This window comes from Syngnathus scovelli, chromosome 2 (assembly GCF_024217435.2).
Source record: "Syngnathus scovelli strain Florida chromosome 2, RoL_Ssco_1.2, whole genome shotgun sequence".
Lineage (NCBI taxonomy): Eukaryota > Metazoa > Chordata > Actinopteri > Syngnathiformes > Syngnathidae > Syngnathus > Syngnathus scovelli.
In genome coordinates this window covers 8,224,845-8,247,011 of record NC_090848.1, presented here as the reverse complement: position 1 = coordinate 8,247,011, position 22,167 = coordinate 8,224,845, and the positions used below count along the sequence as shown (strand labels likewise).

General features: G+C 42.3%; 2 protein-coding genes across 2 annotated transcripts; both read right to left on the bottom strand.

Moving 5' to 3' along the window:
• Positions 1-1,395: 1,395 nt before the first annotated feature.
• LOC125988494 (probable nuclear hormone receptor HR38) lies at positions 1,396-6,834 on the bottom strand. Its single transcript, XM_049753783.2, has 7 exons — positions 6,335-6,834; positions 4,611-5,319; positions 4,357-4,486; positions 3,701-3,864; positions 3,421-3,623; positions 2,808-2,986; positions 1,396-1,945 (listed from the first exon to the last, which is right to left on the bottom strand). The coding sequence occupies exons 2-7, from the start codon at positions 5,307-5,309 to the stop codon at positions 1,695-1,697; spliced, it is 1,626 nt and encodes a 541-aa protein (XP_049609740.1). The 5' UTR covers positions 5,310-5,319; positions 6,335-6,834; the 3' UTR covers positions 1,396-1,694.
• Positions 6,835-9,888: 3,054 nt separating this feature from the next.
• jph2 (junctophilin 2) lies at positions 9,889-21,744 on the bottom strand. The gene is made up of 6 exons (XM_049753782.1): positions 20,977-21,744; positions 18,584-19,400; positions 14,024-14,142; positions 12,096-12,934; positions 11,870-11,970; positions 9,889-11,795 (listed from the first exon to the last, which is right to left on the bottom strand). Exons 1-5 carry the CDS (start codon positions 21,353-21,355, stop codon positions 11,890-11,892), a joined length of 2,235 nt encoding a protein of 744 aa, XP_049609739.1. The 5' UTR covers positions 21,356-21,744; the 3' UTR covers positions 9,889-11,795; positions 11,870-11,889.
• Positions 21,745-22,167: the final 423 nt, after the last annotated feature.

Below are 22,167 nucleotides of genomic sequence, written 5' to 3'. Positions count from 1 at the left end.
GGAGAAGCAGTGGTTTTCGTCCTGGTCATGGAACAGGAAGGGTGTCAGACTAATTTTTGACGTGGGCCGCATCGTAATCATAGTTTTCTTCGGAGGGCCATTATGACTGTTATATTATTTAAAAAAGATAAATGGTAATACAAATTGCGGGCAATACCTCTACTTTTTAAAAGTGAAGACAATTTGTAATTTTAATATTGACACATGTAGTCAATGCACAATTTGTCTTTGAGGGCCACGTAAAATGATGTGGTGGGCCGCATCTGGGCCACCGGGCCTTGGGTTTGACACCTATGCTCTACAGGGTACTCAAGGATGCATGGAAGATCGCTAGTCTGTGGTTTGTAGACTTTAAGAAGGCGTTTGACCATGTACTACCCTGGGCTATCTTGTAAAAGTGCTTCAGGAGTGTGGGATACCGGACGCCCTTCTATGGGCTCTCCGATCTTTGTATTACCGGCAGTAAGCCGGATTCGTTTCCAGTGAGGATTGGACTCTGCCAAGGCTGGAGTCAGCGATTCTGTTTATAAACTTTATGGACAGAAGGTGCAATCAAGGTGTTGAGGGGGTCCTGTTTAGTGACTACAGTACTACATGTCTGCTTTTAGCACATGATGTGGTTTTACTGGCCTCATCAAACTGCAATTTTCAAATCTCAATGGAGGGGTTCAAAGGCGATTTGGATGAGAATCAACTCCTCTAAATATGAGAACATGGTTGGAAAAGGGTGGAGTGCCCTCTCTGGGTCGGGGGTGAGATCCTGCCTTTGTGGTCGATCAAAAGGCAGATTGGAACAGCGTATGCAGTGATGCAGACGCTGTATCGATCTGTTGTGGCGAAGGAGCTGAGCCGAAAGCCGAAGCTCTTGATTTACTGGTCGATCTATGCTCCCACACTCACCGATAGTCATGATCTGAGGGTTGAAACTGAAGGAATAAGTTCTCGGATACAAGTAGCTAAAATGCATTTCCTCCGCAGGGAGTTTAGGTCCTACCTTAGAGATAGGGTGAGAAGCCTCGGGATTCCTCTGAAGGATCTGAACAAAGTCTGGGCTTTACTGCTTAGGCTGCTGCTACAGCAACCTGACCTTGTATAAAAGAAAGCAAACGAACAAGTTAATTAATAATAAAGGACCCAAAATAAAACAGTGGAAAATACAGCCTTTATTTTGTAGTACAGTGGGGGGAAAAAATCCCTCATTAATAATTGTGTGTGTGTATATATACTGTATTTTCACTTTTTTTCACTTGCTATTCGCGACCCACTTTTGGGTCCTGACCCGCAAGTTCAGAATCATTTGCTAGTATTTAGGTTAATCTTCAAATTTCACCTGAAAGCCAACTTTTCCTTACTTTTTATAAGCATTTTCACATGACATTAAAAAAGAAGCTTGACTATAAAACAGAACATTTTATTCCAAAGTGAAGTGCAGAAAATAGCCTTTAGTAAAAAGACAGGATATTTGTAAAGCAGTCCAAGTCCATTCATGATACATGAATTGTAAGAATTATGGATGTGGTTTGTCAGAGTTTGGGCAATCCTTCCATCTTGCCTCCATTCATAGCACGTTGAGCGTAAAAGTGTGAGCACTTTGGTCCGTGAGCTATTTTGATTATCCTCCCTCATCAATTGAATATGAAAGAACACTTTTATCTGTGTCTCTGACTCCATATGTGCTGTCTCACATCTTCCATTTAAAACGGGAACGAATCCATCAGAATGGTGTCCACAATGGGCGGCGGCGGGACCAGGCCTTCTAATTTAAGGTAGAAGATGCGCTGGAGGCCTTGAGTGCATAGTGTCCTGAGTTCGGGCAGCTTGCCGAGCAGTTTTGACAAATAGTTGGGACGTGACGACGGGCAGCCCGACACGTGATCTTTAAGACTGTTGATCAGCTGATTCTGCAAGTCCTCCACGCGTTTTGGTTCTTGGAGACCATGTCGCTCTGAAAGAAAAAAAAAAGATCATTGACATGAGTCCCTGTAAAGTCAACATAAATGTTTTTTTGACGCACAACAGATAAATGTTCTTAATAGCGGACTATCCAAATGAAGGCTGTATTTTTGGGTTGTGAGCATTGCTTGTGCTAATATTGTGTTGCAGAAGGTTCTCAAGTTTTTATAAGAAGTCTTGATTTTTAATATTTCCAAGTATAAGTGAAGTGAATGGAGGAAATTATGACTCATTATTTTTATAGTGAATGGAGGAAATTATGACTCATTATTTTTCCTGCAATTTTTGGGGAAATATGTTTTCAGCAGTAATCAACTGAATTAACAACAGGAATAAAATGAGATGTGCATCTTGGTTGAGACTTTATTGCACTTACAATGGATGGCAAGTTTTCTTGCAGTGACTGATTGTATTTATCGCATTGTGAAAATGTTGTAGAAGTTCAATTTAATTTGTCCAGCCTAGTGGAATTTGGGTTTTCACACGTGAAGCGTAAACAACCGTGTGGGTGGCTGTAATAATTCCTGCATGAAATAGTTCAGCTGATAATTTGATTGTAATCAGAATTGGAAAAAAATAGAATATAAGCCTCCCAAAAGGTTTGACAAGTTAACCTCCATTCCGTTTTACTCTGGTGTCATTTACGATTATATGCATGTCTGGAGCTCGTGTTCAGTTTTGACATACATCTGTTGTGTCAATCCTCGTGTTGCATAACTGTTTTGTACTGTGCCCAGCAATGAAACCAGAGACCTCATAAAGACCATTCCCCTGGCACAATGAAGGTCTGGAACACTGCCGTGCCCCATACCGACCTTCCCTTTTGGAGGTGTCAGTGCATTATAGGTGCCTACCAGTGATAATGACCAGAGCCGTGAGGCAGGAGAAGGAGGAGATGTCAAGTTTCATGCGATGGAGGCTTTGGGAAAACTCCAAGATGGACTCGATCCAGTCCCCGAAGCCTCTGATGCACTGGGTCTTGTGAAGCACTTTGCCATTGCAGAAGACCAGCTTGTTTGTTTCGGGGTTTGACCTTGGAAAAACAACATTTCATTAAGTGAAGCAGTGGTTCCCAAACTTTTTACACCAAGTACCCCCTGAAAATATAATTGACTGTATGACCACCATAATGACCAACAATAAAGTATGACTAGCGTAGCAGTAAATACCAAATTTAAGACGCAGGCTAATTCAGTGACTCTTTTACATACCACTAGAAAGAGCCGATCATTAAAAACGACTAAGATTATACATCCCCTTCAAAAGTCAACACGCTAAATGATGACATTAAAGTCCCGCCGTAAATCCCATGAAAATAAATGTCCTCAGAATTTGAGTGTTAAACAGCCCTGCCACATTTGATAAATAAATAGGATAAATAGCTAAGACTATAAAATGAGGCTTCATAATTGCGACAAATCAAGCTATTGTTTCTGATCTTGACCCGTGAATTCACTCAGGGCTCACCGGTATGCAAGACGGAGGATGAAGAGTTCGACAAAGGCTGACTCCAGGAGCAGCTCTTGATCTGATGAGCAGAAATCCGAAAAACCCGGGACGCTCTTGGCCCACTTTCTGATGACCTCCATGGAGGCAGTGAGCAGGTCGTAGAACTCTTTCACATCACTAGCGTCTTCTTTCTGGTATGCGCCCACATCTGTTTCTTCGTACTAGAATCACAACATGATGGACAGGTTCAAAAAGATGGATGCATCGCATGAGTGTAAGAAAACAAATGTTGACTTACAGTGGAATAATTCAGCTGCTTTTCAGTCGGGTTGGAGTCGATCTGAGCCCTCACCAGTGACGCGATCATGCTGACTGGAGACACAGAGGGCAACACTTCCTGCACTAATTTAGGCTTGGAGGGCAGGCGACCTCTGCGACCCTTCAGGCTGTCTGTCCTCACAACTAGAGGGAAAACGTTAAATGTCAAAACATTAGGAACACCACCACCATGATCTAATCTCGATCAAACATTATATCACATGTACTTCCTGTTGGCATCTCATTTGACTCAAGAAGATTCATTGAAAAAAAAGGCTGAATTGCTAAAATGATGATTTTTAGTCTTCTTCTCTCATGCCGTTGTCTGAAAGTGTGAAGTGTGCTCGCTCTCACTTTCTATTGATTGATTGATTACGATGATGCAACAAATTCTGAGTAGTAAGCTACATTATCCCCATCCATAGTCCTTTTAAGAAACATTTTGGATGCTGTTGACTGCAAGAATGATTTGTGTCATCATCCCACCAGCAGGAGACCCCGGGGAGACCCTACATCTGTGGTGCAACCTAACCCTTAATCAAATCGGATCAGATTAGATGTCTTATTTTGTTTCACAAACTTATTGTGTTGAACATGTTTTGTTTTGAGTTTAACAATCTTGAGATCTGAACTCACCTTCTTTAACCATTCCTACAGCCAGACACTTCTGGAAACGGCAGAACTGGCAGCGATTCCTCCTCCTCTTGTCCACGGGACAATCCTTGTTGGTGAGGCAAATATACTTGGAATTCTTCTGCACCGTCCGCTAGCCAATCAAAACAAACATTTGGCTCATTAAACCTTTGATTCGTTCCGTGAACAGGCTTATAAGTAAAAACTTGTTTGGATGTTTTAAATACAGCGATCCCTTATTTTTCACAGGTGATTACCTTGAAAAAGCCTTTACATCCCTCACAGGTACGAACGCCGTAGTGCTGGCAGGAGGCACTGTCTCCACAGACGGCGCAGCAGCCCTCGTTCCCTCGCGGGCTTTTTGCTTTGAGTGGCAAACGCCCCTCTGAGTGATCACTTCCATCCAGGCCATAAGCTGGCTCCATGGCCAGCGTGGAGAAGGTGAGTGAAGATGTGTCAGTGAGAGCGTCGGGGTGAGATTGTCCCAGTGAAGACATATCGTCCACGGTTCCTGAAGAAAATGTGAAGAAGGACGGCATATGCGGTACAGAGATGTCCTCGGCCGCCCAGTATCCTGGACTGGGTGAATAAGAGTTCCAAGCGGGCGTGTGCTGACTTTGGAAGCCTGGGGTGGAGCCGGCAAAATGTTTGGAGCCACAAGGCGAGACGGCCTCCTCCGGGTAAGTGAACATGAAGGCGCCAGGGTAGCAGCCGTAAACCTGGAGTTCATCCAGCCTGAACGAGCTCTCCTGCCCTCCGCTCATTTGGGACGAGTAGGCGTCAAAGGTGCCCACCTGTGTGCCGGCGCTGGGCATGGATGGGGCGCACGGGTGGTTCCGCAGGACGCCCGCATCCACCGACAGCCTGGAGAACAAATCCGGGCTGTGAGGTTCTGAGCTGCCGAGGTTGTTGTCGTAGGGCTGGGAACCGTGCTGCATTGGGTGGATGCAAGTCATGGCTACAAATCTGACAAAGGACAGCAAAGACTTAGACCCTTGGTGTGCAACAGGCAGAACTAATCAATGTCGTGAGAGGCAACTAGAAAGGTAAGACTTGTGGTCCAAAATTGTTGTTGGACAACATCATTTACTTAATTATATCAACTTAAGTTCGGTGCATGTTGCCAGCGAATGTTGGTTCACCTTAACACAAAACCAAGCAATCCTGCAACAGTAGTCTATTATAATTATTGTTATTCCGATACCAAGTTGATGAAAAGTTGTGTATTTCTTGCCATTGGTTATCTTTTAAAAACGGGAATTTGTGATGCACTTAAGATGTCTAGCTTCATCTAATTTGTAGTCTAAGCATCTATCTGATCAGGCTTTGAAATACAATGAAAGAATGTACTAAATCCAATTCAAAAAAACAAAACAAGATAACACAAATTGCATGCATGTGCACCTCTCAAACAGAATCGGTACTTTCCCCAAGTCCCACCAGTAAAATGCCACTGACTCCACCATGACAAAACCCCACTAATTTGACAAGCATCATAAATAAAACTATAAAAATATAGTTGACTACACCCTTAAAACTGTTGGACTAAAAAATTGGACAGACAGTTGGATCACGTTGATCCAACATTGGGTTGTTTTCCTCCCCAAAAACCATTGAAAACTAATAAATACAAACTTTAGTTAGAAATGCAAGGATATAAAAAAAAATCCAAAGTAGCTAGTTGGACTTTTTGGGGACCCCCTCGTGACCGTGCCCTTAGCAGGTGCTTAACTTGCTTATGCCTGGGGTCAGTTTTGACAAAATTATTATTAATAACAATAATAATTATTTTTTTTGTCATTAATGGTAAAATTAATTTATACCTTTAACTTTGAAGTACATTACAGAATTTACACTTTTGAGTAAAACGATTGAATCACTACTTTCATCACATTCTGTCTATGTCATATGTGCATTTACTTCATATTAGACACTAAATTTGCCACCTGTGCTGATAAATAATTGATAAACGATCTCTTACCTGAACTGCAGCAGCAGCAATACTTTGTAATCGTCTGCGTCTTCCACTGAAGAACAAACCCCGAGCCCTTACACGTTTTATCACTGGGGACTCGGGAGCAACCGTGACGTCAGAGGCATGTTTCCATACAAGGCAGGACAGTGGGCGTGAACACCTCCGGCCTCAGGCCAATCACAGCGCGTCTTTCAGAGGATGGACGTAAAAATGACGCACTACGGGATTCCGTTGACGTGCGTATAAAACAACCGCAACATTATCCCACGCACACGTACCACACACAGACACACACTCTCCCACAGCGATGATAAAAACGTGAGCGCGATAAAAAGATTCTATATTAAGAGTAGGCAGACACACGCGTGCCTCTTGACGCCACAGATGACAAAAAAGGGGAAGTCATTTAAGCATGTTTGTTTTTCTCCAAGGCCTATATTTAGTTGTCTATCTCAAAAGCAGAAGAAGAAAAGCAGTATGAGTATAGCACATTACCAGAGGTGCCGATTTACCCACAGGATTTACACTGTACAAAATTAAACAGATTATAAAAAAATTATTCAATATTTTTTAAATGTTTTTTTTTTTTTGGCAGGAGGATTGTTTTTCGCGGAAGATGATTGGTAGATTTTTTGGGGGGTCAATTTATAATTGATGTCAAATATAAGCAGATTTTTGCTAATCGGGCGTAATTGTGGCCCCAACTCTCCATTACTTACTCAAGGAGTGAGGACAGTCCACTGTGAATTAAGAGGTCAAATTAATTTGACCTGTGACGGTAAGAGTCAAGGGGATAGGCAGAATTTTGTCACTGGTGTGGCCAAGATGATTACCTAAGTAAAGAATGGCGGCTCTCACATGCTTCATTCTTTATCATATATTCACAGTCAGGTTTTCATGAAATATGTTCACATGTACGCCCGTCACTCTCATAATGAAGGTAAAAAGCTAAATTTTTGCTGAGTTTAATTTAATAGATAATGCCATTTTGCAGTGGCTTTACTTTAGTAAACTCATAGTTTACATCCATCAATCAGAAAGCTCAACTGGCCGACACTATTTTGAATAATCAATACCTCATTCTATCCATCCGTCCGTCCATCCATCCATAAGACACGACACCGTGTCCTGGGTTCTCCCTGGGGTCTCCTGCCGGTGGGATGATTCCACAAATCATTCTTGCTGCCAACAGCATACAAAATGTTTCTTAAATAAGACTATGGATGGGGAATACGTATAGCATACTACTCAGAATTTGTTGCATCATAGTAATCAATCAATCAATAGAGAGCAAAATGCTGTTTAACAAACAATGTATGCTAAGTGTTGACGTTTGTATTTGTCTAAATTTTTATGCCAATATTTTCTCTTGTACTCCAAATAAACACAAATACAAGCAAACAACGAAAAGAATGGCATAAAAATCAAGCAAACAAAAGGCAAGCAAAAAATTGAAAATAAATGCAAAAAAGAGCAAGCAAACAAGATAAAACAAACGCAAAGACAAAAAGCAAGCGTTGCAGCCACAAAAAGAACGACGCATCACACTTGCGTTCTTTGTTTCGGCAACTTTACTTTCTTAGGTTGTTGGAGATTACATGAATCTTTTTTCCCACCGTCCACTCAGTAGCTTTATCCCATTTTTCCCCCTTCATATTACATCAAAAGCGACGTCAACACTCCAAATCTAACCTCTGGGTCCTCACCCAAGCTACTATAATTACAAACATTTAAAATATATGACCAAATAAGAATGTTCCTCTAACTAAAACCATATCTTCTCACATATAATAAAATATTCTTTCTTCAAGATTTCTAGGTTGCATCGCATGCAAACAAGAAAAATGGTGACAAATACGCACATACTTTCCTACCGGAAGTGGTTGACGGTGAGGGGGCGGGCAGGAGGGGCGTTCCATCATTTCATTCACCTTAAAAGACCGCACTTGCGCTTTTCGCCCATAGATGGCAATGTTTTCAACAGTTATGAATCCAGCGTCTTCGCTCAGTGAAGGGGTTGCAGACGTTTAAAAAAAAAAAAAAAAAATTCTTCCAGTGCCATCGGCTGCTGAGGTTTTAATGATTATGTATTTATGGTTATTTAAAAGTGATTTAATTCTAAATGATCTGAAACCATCGTCCCTTCTATGCATTGAATGACTTTCATAGTGGGCGTGGCTTGCCAGGCTACACATTTGCAGTTTTCAAACGAGACCCATTTGTAGATATGAATTGTGTGATCATCCTATCTTGTCATCTTGAGTCTCGTCCCCCTCCCCTCACCCTCTACCCACTTCCGTTGGGGAAAGTGCTCGCTTGTCACTTTTTTCTTGCTTTTTTTATTTGAATTTGATTTTTCTTGTTTGCTTACTTTTTCGTTTGAGATTCCTTTTTCTTGTTTGCTTGCTTTTTTGTTTGCATTTTTTGTTTGTTTCCTTGTTTACAATTGTTTTTCCATGTTTGCTTGCTTTTTTGTTTGCGATTTCATTTTCTTTTTTTTGCTTTTTTGTTTGCAATTGATTTTACAGTTTTGCTTGCTTTTTTGTTTGCGATTTTTGATTTGCAGTTGGGTTTGACCTTTGTTTTTGTTTGCAGTTCTTTTCTCTGAAAAAACAGAGCTGTCTATCGCTAGAATTTTGTGCCAATACTTCTACTTTTAACTAGTAAAATGCAGAAGTACTCACCCTATGTACATATTCTGTACAGATTTTGAATACGTTTGCCAACTGTGTACTTGCACTTGCTGTAACTGGGAGTTGAAGGCTACGCAGTTGACTTTGGCCACACGGGGGCAGTGTCGACCAGCCAGTTTTTATATTTCAAAGAGCTGAAGCACTCAATGAACAGAAGTGGGATGGTCACCCCATGGAAATGTAGTGGACATTCGCGCTTTAAAAAAAAAAATAAAAAAAAATAAATTCAAGATATGAAAATTGAGTGATCCGGTTTAAAAGTGGATATGGCTTTGAGTGGCCCTAAGGTACGTTTGTAGAGGCTGCCTCACAGACAGGTGCTGTTTAAAAATACTTCTACTGGCACTCAGCTGTACTGACTTTCTTTTGGGTATTATAAAAAACAGGGGCGGGGTTACGTGACTATGGCCACCCCGTGAATAAATTTGATACCTGTGACCTTCCTGTTATTTTCACATGGATGCAGAATTCTTATATTATTGAACTATTTATGTGAATAGTTGTTTGCCTACATGCCTTTTGCCTTGAGTCAGCTCATTAAAATAGGTGGTACGAAAAATTGATAGATTCTTCAATAAATTGCCTGATCCTGCAATTAATTGCCTAATCCTGTATACTTAATCCAGAAAAGATGAGGGTGTCACGCAAAGCACAAACCCACAAATCGAAGGTAAGGTGTATAGTACTCAACGAGAAGCATTAATGTTAATGTAAAACTTCCAAACGTATTAATGTTTCTGTACTGTCTATTCAGTTAATTGTTGTCACTCTGGTCACCTCAATAAAAGATACGTATTCAATATTAAGATCTACTTTGAGAGCTATTGGTAAATAAACTTTATGTGAGAATGCACAGAAAAAGACAACTGATCGTGTAACTTTTTTAATTATTGAATTCATTTTTTTTGCGCCGGGTTTAAATACACAACCACAAATTGCACATCTTTAAATTCAGCCGTGCTTTGGGCAATGGGCCTATCAATTTGGCTCCTACTTGTACATACAGTACAATGATTTATGGGGCTTGATTAGTGTTACACGTTGAATCTCTTTCTCTATGACTTGTCAATTTAAAGACAAAACATGCCAATTGAAAGATCACAGAGAACTTTTGTTTGGCCTTTTACAATCAAATAAAAATCATTGCTATTCCACAGACAACCTTAAAACTACTGGGTTAAAAATCTCAATCTGACCCAATTTTGGGTTGTTTTGTACAAAAAATACATTTAAAATTGGTTTGTTTTCAACCCACCATTTTTAAGGGTGTATACATGGGTAAAATAATGATTTAAATAACAGGGCGTACTCTCAATGTAAGACATGGAGTTGAGAAAAAAATTCTCAAACTCCCAATAACGAGGTAATCCAAGTCTTCATTCAGTTTTGCACAAATCGGTTCTGAATGCTACGTGTCAAACTGGGACATGCACACAGTGCTTTCATGCTTACAAAAGATGAACTCATTTGGCTTCAAATGGCACATCAGGCACTTGGATACTGCGGAAAACAGTGTACGCACTTTTTTTTTTTAAATTTTATATAAGAAAATTACTGCTAAACGCTCACAAGCGAACATGATGCAGTGGTTGTTGTCAGTCAGCTCGCAGTATCCATTTTCTGCTTTCTTGTCTCTCTACACACAAAAACTCCATTTCAACCTCCTCCGTTACGCCACAAGCACATACCGAACATAAACATTGACAGGCTTGGCATTCTCTGTGTGCCTTATAGGCTTCTTTCTATGTGGCAGAATGACAATAAATGCACAGTGAAAACATCACACTTCACAGTGTTCAACACCACAGCCAAAAATGCAGATTTTCCAGATTACCATTGCTGAAATGCAACGATGAAGAATCTATTTTCACGAGGGGGCAGGGCGTCAGTCAAAGAGACAGAAGCATCACTACAGCAGAAACAGTTGACACAAAATAGACGGCCGCATCTCGCATGATCAATATCGTACAGGTGTCACAATTAATAGATTAAACGTCATCTAATTGATCATCAAATTGGGAACTATTTTGATAACCGTTTTTAGATCCATTGTTTAATCTTCCTGTCAACAGAACAAGCGATCGAGTGCTGAGGGTTAGGGTTAAATGTCATTTTGATGTAATAATAAAAATCCATGCACCTAAACTGATCCTGCTAGTACTGTGAGTATTCTATTTCTTACGGTGAAGCCGCTGTCCAACCTTATGAAATATTGAAATTTTCTCAACATTAAGACTGATTTCTTTCGCGTTGGCCAAGGCGGCATCCAGGAATTGAAACACGTACTACCTACTTGACAAAATATCACAATCTGAAGTGTTAGGTCAAAGGTCCACCTACAGTTTCAGACGAGTTGGAAATGAGAAAATGTAAAACAAAGCAAAACAAAGACATTGTGATGATTTCAATGGGTAAAATATGATGTGAGAGCTTGGGTGGTAGTTGCATATTAATTAAAAGCTTTTTTTTAATTGATGTTAACACACTGATACATTCCAAGTTGAATATAGACTTCTTCAGTGCATTGGACACCGCCATACTCGCTCGTCTTGCCTTCCCCCACACTCGCATAGAAACTTCATACTGAGCCATTTAAGTCATTCAGTGTCCTTCATCTTCTAGTTTGTCTGCAGCCCGACACAAGCTCACACAGTCACACCAACAGACACTCCGAGAAGAAGAGCCGCTGCTGTTCACGAGGCTTCTGATTTCCTTCTCGCTCTTGTCCAAACTGCGGTGGAGGCGGGCCGTCTCGCTACAACGCCGATGGTGACCTGAGACAAAGAAAAAACAACTTTCTGTTCCCTTCTCGCTGTTATATTCACAAATGTAAATGTGCTTGGCGTACCTGAGGTGGCGTTAAACGCCTCAGGACAAAATGTGCACAAAGAGAATGGCCAAACCGATGTTGAGCAGGATAACCATGCAGATCATGATGGTGTTGGGGCTCTTGAGAAAGGAAGAACATGATTGATTTGTCCATCAAAATGATGTAATTAACAAAATGACAAAAGTCAACCAGTGTGACACGAGCTCAAGTCCGGATACAACTATGTGTGCATCGGCTGTCTTACCTCCTGTTCCAAAGACTCTGCAGTTACTTTGTGACTTGAATTCAACATTGGCGCTTTCAGTCGAGCTTCTGCTTTGGGATCCGCTTTCAAGGCAGGTTTGACACTGTTGGTTTTGGCTTCAGCAGGTTTGGCTAACGTCTTAGGTTCATGGTTGGCTGCAGGCTTTGGAGACGGAGCAGGGCTGGGTTGTCGTTTTGGTAGCAATTTGGTTTCTGCTTTGACGGAAGGCCGACTCGAATCCCACGACTGTTCTCGATCTTGGACTGTCTGGACTCTTTCGAGTTTCAGGTCATTGGCTTTCAAATTTGGAGTGGCAGCTTTTGGGCGCAGTTTTTCCTCATCATTCACGGCAGTAAAGCTGTTTCGTGCAGGTTTTTGTGCCGACGCGGCGTCTACGGTATTCACCACTGGATCAAATTTTTGCAAGGGCTTGATCTCTAGATCGGACCCCTGCTCATTCTTGGTACTGTGGCGGCTTGGGGTGCGAGAGAGACTGCGAGCAATAGCGCCCTCTGATCCAGTGGGAACAGGAGGAGGGACTGAAGGTGTGGTGGGCCTGCTGTTGGGCTTACTGCTGCTTTTACTAGCTTTTTCGTCGGCCCAGTTGCCAGGACCTAGAAGTTTGGGGTCTTCCTTGATGAAGATGCCTGGACTGGGTGAAGGAGTGCGGGCTGGGGAGGAGCCAGGCATGAGGCGGTCTAGTTCATTCAAGATCGGGCTTTCAGGTGGCGTCGGCGCCGGCTCCTCCTTGGCTAACAGCGGCTCGTGCGTGACGATATCCGTGTTCTCACTTCCCTCCCCGACTTCCGGCATTACTCGCTTCTTCAGATACTCTGGACCTGTGCAGGATCAGTTGAATAAACGCGTTAAAGAACCTCAATAGTTTATATTACCAGGTCACTCTATGTGTTAACAGTTCTAGAAAAAAAAGACTTCAAGATGTTTAACAGCCAGTTGATTTTAACAGTCAAACCAATCTTCAAACGAAAAACATTTAAAACAACTGCAGTGGCAGTTAGCGTTTCTGCTAGCTTAATGCTAGTACACAGAGCAAAATGCCATTGACAGGCTAATGAATTACATCCCAGACAGTTTTAAAAAAAATTGTTATAAGAAATCATTTGCGCAAAAAGTGGATACAATAAAAAAAGTACAGGAATTTCAAATTCCACATTCATATTCTTGTTCATGTTTGTTATTTTTTTTCCTGTATAAAAGACTGTCAAATTTAAACAGTCCGCATGCGTTGTCCTCTCCTAATAATGTACAGACTGACTTTGCGAGGAATTTGTGCAATTGGACTGAGATTTTTTGCTTATTTCCGTATGTATTTTTTTTCCACACTGATAATTAATACAGGAGGAAAAAACAAGACCTGAAAAAAGGACACTGCTGCTTTTGTATGGATAGATTTGCATGCATTTTCAGACGGGCAGTGAAAGTGATATGATCCTTCAGTCCAAATAAGATGTTCCTTTTTTTAGACATTCAAATGTGATGACCTCGGCAGCGCGCCACGGCAGAGGATCCGCCGAGTCAGGCTGCAGTACATCGATGTGCTGTTAAAGCGCTGAGAACTTCATTGCTCTCTGTCCTAAGATGGCCAACCAGTGACGACACTGCCGACTCCACCTTAAGCTATCGAGTATTGTATCAATGTATCCCATGGTGGCTGAGTGACTAAGTCAAGATTCCGTAAGTGACGTCATGAATAACTACAAGTCCAATCAGATGACACAAAGCCAAAATCACATGCAGTGCAGAAGAAAGGGCACTGAATACAAACGGCTATTGCCCCAAATCAAAGCTTTCAACAGACATGCACTTAAATGTCAAAATAATGACCAGGACATGTGGACAGCATTAGTAGACACAGCAAAAAAATTGAGGAGCGCGTCTTTAAATTTTAAAGGAAGGCTTCAGCTGACCTGGCTGGTAGAAAGTAGGTGAAAGTTCTTTGGCCACCATCCTGGCGATGCTGGATTCGCTGTTGGATGCTTGAGCAGCCTGGTCGGCTCCGTCTGACTTGGCCTTGGCGTGGGTGGACCTGAAAGAGACATATTAAGCAGACTTTTGCAGTGTGGACACATCAGAGACATTTACTGTTCCTCATTGCTGAGAACCAAAATGGACATGTGGCCACATAACTTACACTTGACAGCTGGATAGCAAAGATTGGAAGCTTCTAGTGATTTGTTATGATTGACTCAGATTGCAAAGTGTAACCTCACACTGAGCTGAAAATAACCTCCTGGGCTGTGGGTTGCTTGGTGCGTCCCACTGGAACAATTAGACACTCCTGATGTTCCGTGCGAGACGAAAACCTTCCACCTGTCCACATGTCTTCTCTTCCCTTACTGTTGAAAACACTGTCACTCTATAGTTACCTCAAACTATCATCAGTTCTTTCAAGCCAGTGGTACAATAAATCAAACACCCGTGTAACATACTGAGTTTTTCCCATACAGTAACCAGCTATTGCTGTAAATGCAGGCGGACCCTGATTTTAGTATCAGCGCAAGGCTCACTGCTCGTTTGCAGATTTAGCAGACGGGTCTCTGCCAAGCTGCGAAAATGCATTCTTGGACCACGTCTAAGTGACGGGAGAAGGTAGACAGCTCACCATTCATAAATACTGTATGTGAAAGGTGGGCATCAAATCCTATGAATCATTGTATGTTTTTTTTTTTTTTTTTTAACCATCCCAATCATGTTCGAGGACACATACCCCCTTCAAGGCAGAGATTTGCTTCAGCCATGTTGAGACTTGAAAACGACTTGAAAACTATTCAATGAAAGCCAACATCCGAACCTCAATTTTGTCTAATTTTTATATTTTAATGTATTTGGAAAAAGAATTTTGTCTTGTTTCAGAGGCAAACCTGTTTTTCAGACACCCATGTCAAAACTATTTTTTAGAGGTCATCTCGTATTTTCTTTTTTCAATTAATTAATTTTTTTTTTTTTAATTAGAGGCAAACATATGACATAAAACTGAATGATGATTGGTGTTTCATGTATACGTACTTGAGTAAAAACTGCTCATCTCTCATTGCTGAATCAGGTTTCAAACTGACCGCGAACCACATCCACTTTCATGTTTCACATTTTAGGAAATCTTGGAGCTCAACCCAGCAAGACTCAACACAGATTTTATTGACTCCTATGTATCAACTGTATATCGTTCGTGATTTCCTCCAACCAGAAGATTGTGTTCAAGAGCGGACCAAATGGCATCTGCTGGTGCCTTGCCAGTTTCATGACGGCCAAGAGAGGGTGGTGACAGATGGCCTCATCCTGCGCAGCCTTCGACATTCAGCAATTTATAATGTAAGGCCAATGACAAATATAAGTATACTTCAGTGGGAGCGACACTTCCATACATTATTTTGAATGACTTTTGCTCTGCTTCCCATGTATGACTTTAAGATCCCTTTGGGTTACTTTCTTTCCGCAGCAAAATGCATGAGGCTCACTGTACCTCATTCACATCCTCCAAAGAGAACCCGGTCACCATCAAAGTCTTCCCGCCGACTGTTGCATAAATACCAACAAAGCAACACATAGTCTTGCGGCCACAGTGTGAGCACATGCAGTTGTGTGAGGTGTTGTCAAGAAAAACACACACGTTTCTTTAATGGACTGTCAAGCTGTTAAAATGCAGGAGTGTCTGCGTTGGGACAAACAAACAGCTTCTTCAGATGTTAAACAGAAAATAGTAGGGATGCTACATTTTGTTGCTATCCATGCCACATTTTCAAGCTCTTGCATGCTCTGCTGTGCCTTGTTTTATGGCCCAGGGAAAAATTAATGCGTGAAAGTGAGCAGGTAATGCACACAACAATAAAGTAGGGACATTCTAGTTTGTTGCACAAGTACCCAATGGAATGTTTCACACAAAATATCACACCAATATCTGCTAGTAAATGACAGATATGGTATCTGCAACAGAATTGTAGCTATCTGCAACTTTGGTTGTCAATTCAACTCCAATTTCATTCATACAAATTAGCATATTGCGACGGCTGTTGCTTCATTTTAAAATGTACACCTTTGGGCATTGTGCGCAAATGTCATGGCTGATCTGTATTTTGACCTGCTGCCTGTTGATGGTGAGGTATTCTGTCATTGTGGCATGTGCCACTGGATCTGTGCAAAGGGTTCTATTTAACGGTGTGTAGAGTGTTAGCAGGCAGAGTCAATGTGAAAGAGCGACTTAGTTTCTATAAAAAGATGACTACATGTTCGAGAACATCATAAAATGTCTTTGCCAAATCGAATATTTCACATTTCCAGTGTGAATTTAACCCTCATTATTCCAGTATTGCTTTGAGGTTAATCTCTAATTACCCCAAATCAGCATCCTCAATTCAAACTTTCCAAAATAGACATTCCCTTGACAATTGCACATAAGATCACAGGTCTGTTTTGTCGGCAAATGTTACAACCAGTAAATGTTTGCCGAGCATAAAGTGCATAGATCAGCATTACGCTGTAAGCCAGGCTGCACTAGTAAGGCTGTGTGGGCTACGTTTATACTCGACTCATTTGTCACCTGAGCACTTGCTTATGAGGTGTGTCATATTTATATCCATGGAACCATTTGACACCACAACCGACGCAAGATGGGCCCTACATCTGCGAGCTGTAATTGTTAGCAACAGACAAAGCGGGTGATGAAATCAGCTGGAAAGTTATGTGCCTACAATAAATGCCAGTTGAGTTCCCCACCGGGACAAAAAGAAGCTTTAGGTGTCTGCTAAAAGAGAAAGGGCCCACCAGACTTGAGCTTAAGAAAACACTTTGGGCGTGTATCTGTGATGAGGCAGGAAAATGGCGGGAGGGTGGAGGATAATCAGCTGTTGCATTCCCCAGTGATTGTGAGACAGCACGAATGCGCTTGTCCTTATTTAGTCAGGGTTCCTCCGTGACAACAGGGCCCTCGAGCGTGCGTCATTTACACCCTGTCCTGACACACAAGACCCTCCAGACTTCCCGTCTGCCGGCGTATACGACAGAACAATGTCCGCCAAGCGTCTGAACGTTAGTGAGACTATGACACGGTTGGGGAGGACAAGTTGGCCGACTCTCCGTGCAGAGAGCATGCTGGACATGTATTTTTAACCCGTCTCCACTGACACCAGATTAGAGGAAAGAATGAGGAGACCTGGAACAGATGTGTCATGCCCAGCCCCCCGTTTATATAACAACATATTTCAATGATAAAGACTTTGTAGGTTCACACAATAGAAGACATGGTGAACAATTCGGTGCGATTGCAAACCGTATTAGGGAGGAGAGCCAGGCACTATCAACAGAAATTTTGTATTATAGGTATGGTAGGCATAGTAAACGAAAACTACATTAGCAAACACCGAAACATGCGACCAGCTCACATCAGCCATGATAAAGAGATCACTGTCAAAAATATGAATATCAGCAATGTTATTTGCTTATATTTGCAATATTTCGCACCAGTAATAATAATAATAATAAAAAACTTTCAGCTTTTCATTTTGCTGTAATTTTCTTCTGATGGGTTTTACTATCATTTCATTGTTTATGGCTCCGACAACATGACGCAGACGAACCTTTAAGTAGCACTCAGATGTTTCCCTCATATGGGAAAATTTATAATCTCATTTTTACTATAAATAAGGTTGGATATTGCAGTTTGACATCAACTCCATGTATACAGGTGCCAACATTCAAGGGCCTGTTTTTCTGAGCAGAAGCCAAGGAACTATACTTGTGTGCTCTTTGTACACAGAATCGTATATGCTGACGCATGGGCACAACATTGGTGACATGATGATGTAGCATTTGGTTGGTCCTTTGCCAGTGTGAAGACAAAGTAGCGTACAACCAAACTGAGCGTTGGCACCAACACCACAACCAAAGAAGCACTGGCACCACCAGCTCATTAATATATACTCTGTGAGGTCCATGTGTAAGTCAGCTGTGTCCAGACATTGTCGGTGGTTTTTAAACGCAACAATCCAATCCACACTCTTCCATAACTCAAATGTAGTGCTTACACTTGAAGAGAAATATTTGGATTTCTAGGTGCTGGGACGGTAGTCTGCAGTCCATCAGTGCTCACGTAAACAACAGGATGATCTCAGGTGCAGAAGATAAAAACACCTTGTACGGTCACAGATGGATTGTGGACAATAATAATGTATATTCAATGAGTGTGACAAAGTAGGTTGCCCAAATTCTAAAGTTTTCTTTTATGCAAATGTTTTAGTATTACTCCCTTGTCTCAATAAATGAATTGTCATTTTGCCACTTCACAAAGGCTCATTTAGTCCTAGAAGAAGCTTTGCCTCCTTTTGGAAAGCAGCTGATACCAGTCCTGGACCCTTTCTGACACACCTTTGTTATACTCAGTGGCTATTGAAAAGGTGAGACTCCAAGATCCTTACACTTGTATGTGCGTTTTCGACATGAAATGATCAGCAAGCATCTAGGAGGGTTGTTCTTACCTGGAAGCGGCAATCTCCGCCTTCTGCTTGCCGATGGCAGCGGCTCGCTGAGCGCCCTCCACGGCCCGCTCCACCTTCTGCTTGATCTTGGTTCCTTTCAGTTGAATCACTCTCTTCTTCACAGCCTTCACCAGCATGTTGTTCATGTACTTGCCCTCTTCTCTCCCGCCCTCGGCGAAGGTGGTGCAACCGTAGCCGTGTCTTTGGTTGTTTAGCCACTCGCCTTCATACTTAAGGCCACTGGACCTTTCGCTTATTCCATATCCTGAGCGCTTGTCGTTCTTCCATTCGCCCATGTAGACTTCTGTGGTGGTGGCGTCGATGTCTGCCTCTACAGGGGGGAAGTCTTCTGCGCCAGCCAGGCTCTCGTCCCCCATGCTGATGGTGGAGTTGGTGTCGCTGGCGTTGGAGCTCAAAGCCGATTCCGTCCTCAGGAAACTGATCTTGCTCTTCTGGCTGGACAGTGAAGTGCTGGAGTCGGATTTCTTCAGTTTGCCCAGCAGAGAGCTCCTGCGAAACAAACCTTTCTTCTTGGGTTTCGTTGCCTCTGGGTCCACTTGGAGCGTGAGGGCGAAGCCTCCACGCGATGGTCCCAGTTGGGCAGGGTTGGAAACAGGAGTCTCCTCACCGGAGGCACTTGTGGTGGTGATGATGGGGATGTCTTGCTGCAGAACTGTGCCATTGCTTTGCTCGCTACGTAGGGAGGTCAGGGAAGTCCGGAGAGGAGAACGGACGACAGCTGCCATTCCATAGGGGACGCTCTGACGGACCCCGTAGCCGTGCCGCATGCCGCCCGTGAACTGACCCTGGAAAGTGCCTGAAAACATACCAATGGAACTGTTCATTATAAACTCATCTATGAAATGAAAAGTTTGTTTATTGAGATTAATTAACAGTAAATGAGATTAAAGAATATTGTATTTATGTATAGATTTTTTAACATAAAAAATTTAATCATTTATCAGTTTATCATTTTAAAAGTGTGTTCCAGCGCCATCATCTTTTGAATTGGGCTAAACTTACTTGGTCTATTTTTTTATTTATTTTTTTTTACTTTGATAGCCTATAGTGTTTGTAAATTTATATTGCCAATACATATGTGTTCCCACTATTCACAAGACTATGCATTTTTTGATATACGTATTTTGGACTGCAACTCCTGAACCAGTGAAGATCATTGTGCAATGGTCCACCCCAAATTATTCCCAAATATCCTCATACATTATTATATAGATATATGAATCTTGAGATTATGACAAGTAAAAACACCATTTTTACCATCTGATGTTGTGTCAACAATCAGAAATACAGTATGGAAGTGTGTAATGATTTACTCATTCATACAATCCCATGAGAAGTCAACTGGTTGTTCGCTCTCATGCTAAAATGGACACGTGTGGCTCATACTGATAGCAAGGCGGCCGAGAGGCCAGCAGGGCACGCAGGGGGGCTTTGGGCTATTATTACACGCACACATTTGGTGCCCCCCCCTCATCGCTTCACAGCTGATGAGTCAGCTGTGGAGGGGGGGAACACTGCTGCATTATTGTTGTCTGTTACATATTTCCCATAGACATAGTACGTGCAGTATATGTGCATTTCAAATAAAGTCATGGACATTTTAGCTTTCTGAGAGGTCATTACAGCAAGAAAATAAAAAAATAAAATAAACTTGTCCATTTATTCAGCCTCTGAATGAATTGTCACTACGTTTGTGGGGTGATAAATTTGTAATGTAAACAATTTCAATGCCATGGTACTTTTGATTTAAAAGGGAAGTCAGCTAAAAAAATTAATAATAATAATAATAATTTAATTATTTATGCTGCATGTAACATCTAACATTCTAATGAATTCGAATTAAATAATAATTAATAATAATCCAACTATTTTTCTCCATTTGAATGGGCGGCCATTCTACCACTCGCTGTTGCTTGCAATCTGAGCCATACCTGAGCAACTGTGATGTCATTTTCATGCGACTGTAAGCGGCAAAATGGCCGCCCCCTGAAATGGATAAAAATTGATGTATTTTGCTGCTTAATTCATATTCCACAAACGCAATAACTTGTTTAGACGATTGAGGCTGCATAGAATATATTACTATGGAAACACATTTTGAGTCGACTTCTGTCAGTCCGAAGAAGCAAACGTAGGCCAGACTTGTAGGCTGGACTCGAAGGCTGCGTCGACTTGGACACCAGCACACGGTCAAAGCCCGTGTTTGTTTATGGATAGATTTATAGGCAGGAGAATGAGGACATGCAATGTAATGTAGTGATAGACCTGATAGTGAGCACTAGCACCAGCTTGCAAACCAGAACACCGGAGGCAGAGAATGAACTGAATCCACGAGAACAAATGAAACATTGCGATCAATCTGCGGCCCTTACCTCCATCAGCATAGGTTTCAGTTCCGTAGCCGTCCTGTAGTCCATTGTTCCACGTTCCCTCATATTTGGCCCCGCTGCTGACACTGATGCGGATGCCATACCTCCCCTTGAAGCCGTGTGTCCATTCCCCTCTGTAAATCCAGTGGCCTTTGGTTTCGACCCCCAGACCGTGACGCTTGCCCTGCGACCAGTAGCCCTCGTAGGTGTTCCCGCTGGGCCAGGTGTAGACCCCCACCACCTCGAAGCCGTAGTTCCAGGATCCCGAGAACTCTCCCTGGCCTTTAGGGCCGGTGCAGATGCCGTGGCCGTGTGCCTTGCCGCCCTCCCAGCCGCCGCAGTACGCGCCGCCGTCATCGAACTCAAAGCGACCTCCACTCATGTCGGCCCGAGCACGCACACGAGAGTGACGCTTTGGAGCCTGTGGCCTGGCTAAAGATTAAAACCCACTTTGGATACACTCCACCTTCCCCTGACATCAAAACCGCTTGGAGATATCCTGAGTTTTCAACTTGAGCGGGCCTCCTCTTGGTCTTTGTGGATTTCTCAGCGTGTCCATGAAAATCCGGAAAGAAAGGTCTCCTCCACTTCAACTGTTTTAAGTTTAGATCTGATCTGGAATTGTATTGAGTGAGTTTTGAGGTTGTTTCCCGATAAGCCGGAGGTGTTTCATGGCTTTCCAGGTGGCCACGGAGAGAAGCCCCTGTTCTCCTGTCCCTGCCACCCAGTAGTGTGTCTCCTGACTCGCCCTGCAAGGGGAAGCATTTGAGCACACCTAACAAGGCCACACTGACCCCCCCCCCCACCGTCCCCTCACACACACGCACACATCATTCCAAAAATATGACCCAATCGTCAGTGTGCTGCCTGCAAGGAGCAATGCCAGAGTCTTCCTCTTTGGGACGGAGGCGCGCATGCCTTTGCCAGCTCTACTTTGAGAACACTTGTTTTCCCACTGCCTGGTAAACATGAAGAGTTTGGAAAGCCATACAACTTCATTTTTCATTCAATTAGAAAAAATAATTATATACATATGTGTGTATATACATATATTAATAATACAAATAATCTGCCATTTAATGGCAAAACTAGACAACTCCATGAACAGATAATTCAGTTAAACTCCCTGTTGTAAATGATTCTTTTCATTTTTTCTTGTTTCAGCACCAGAGATGTCAGTCCGCATGCCGCACA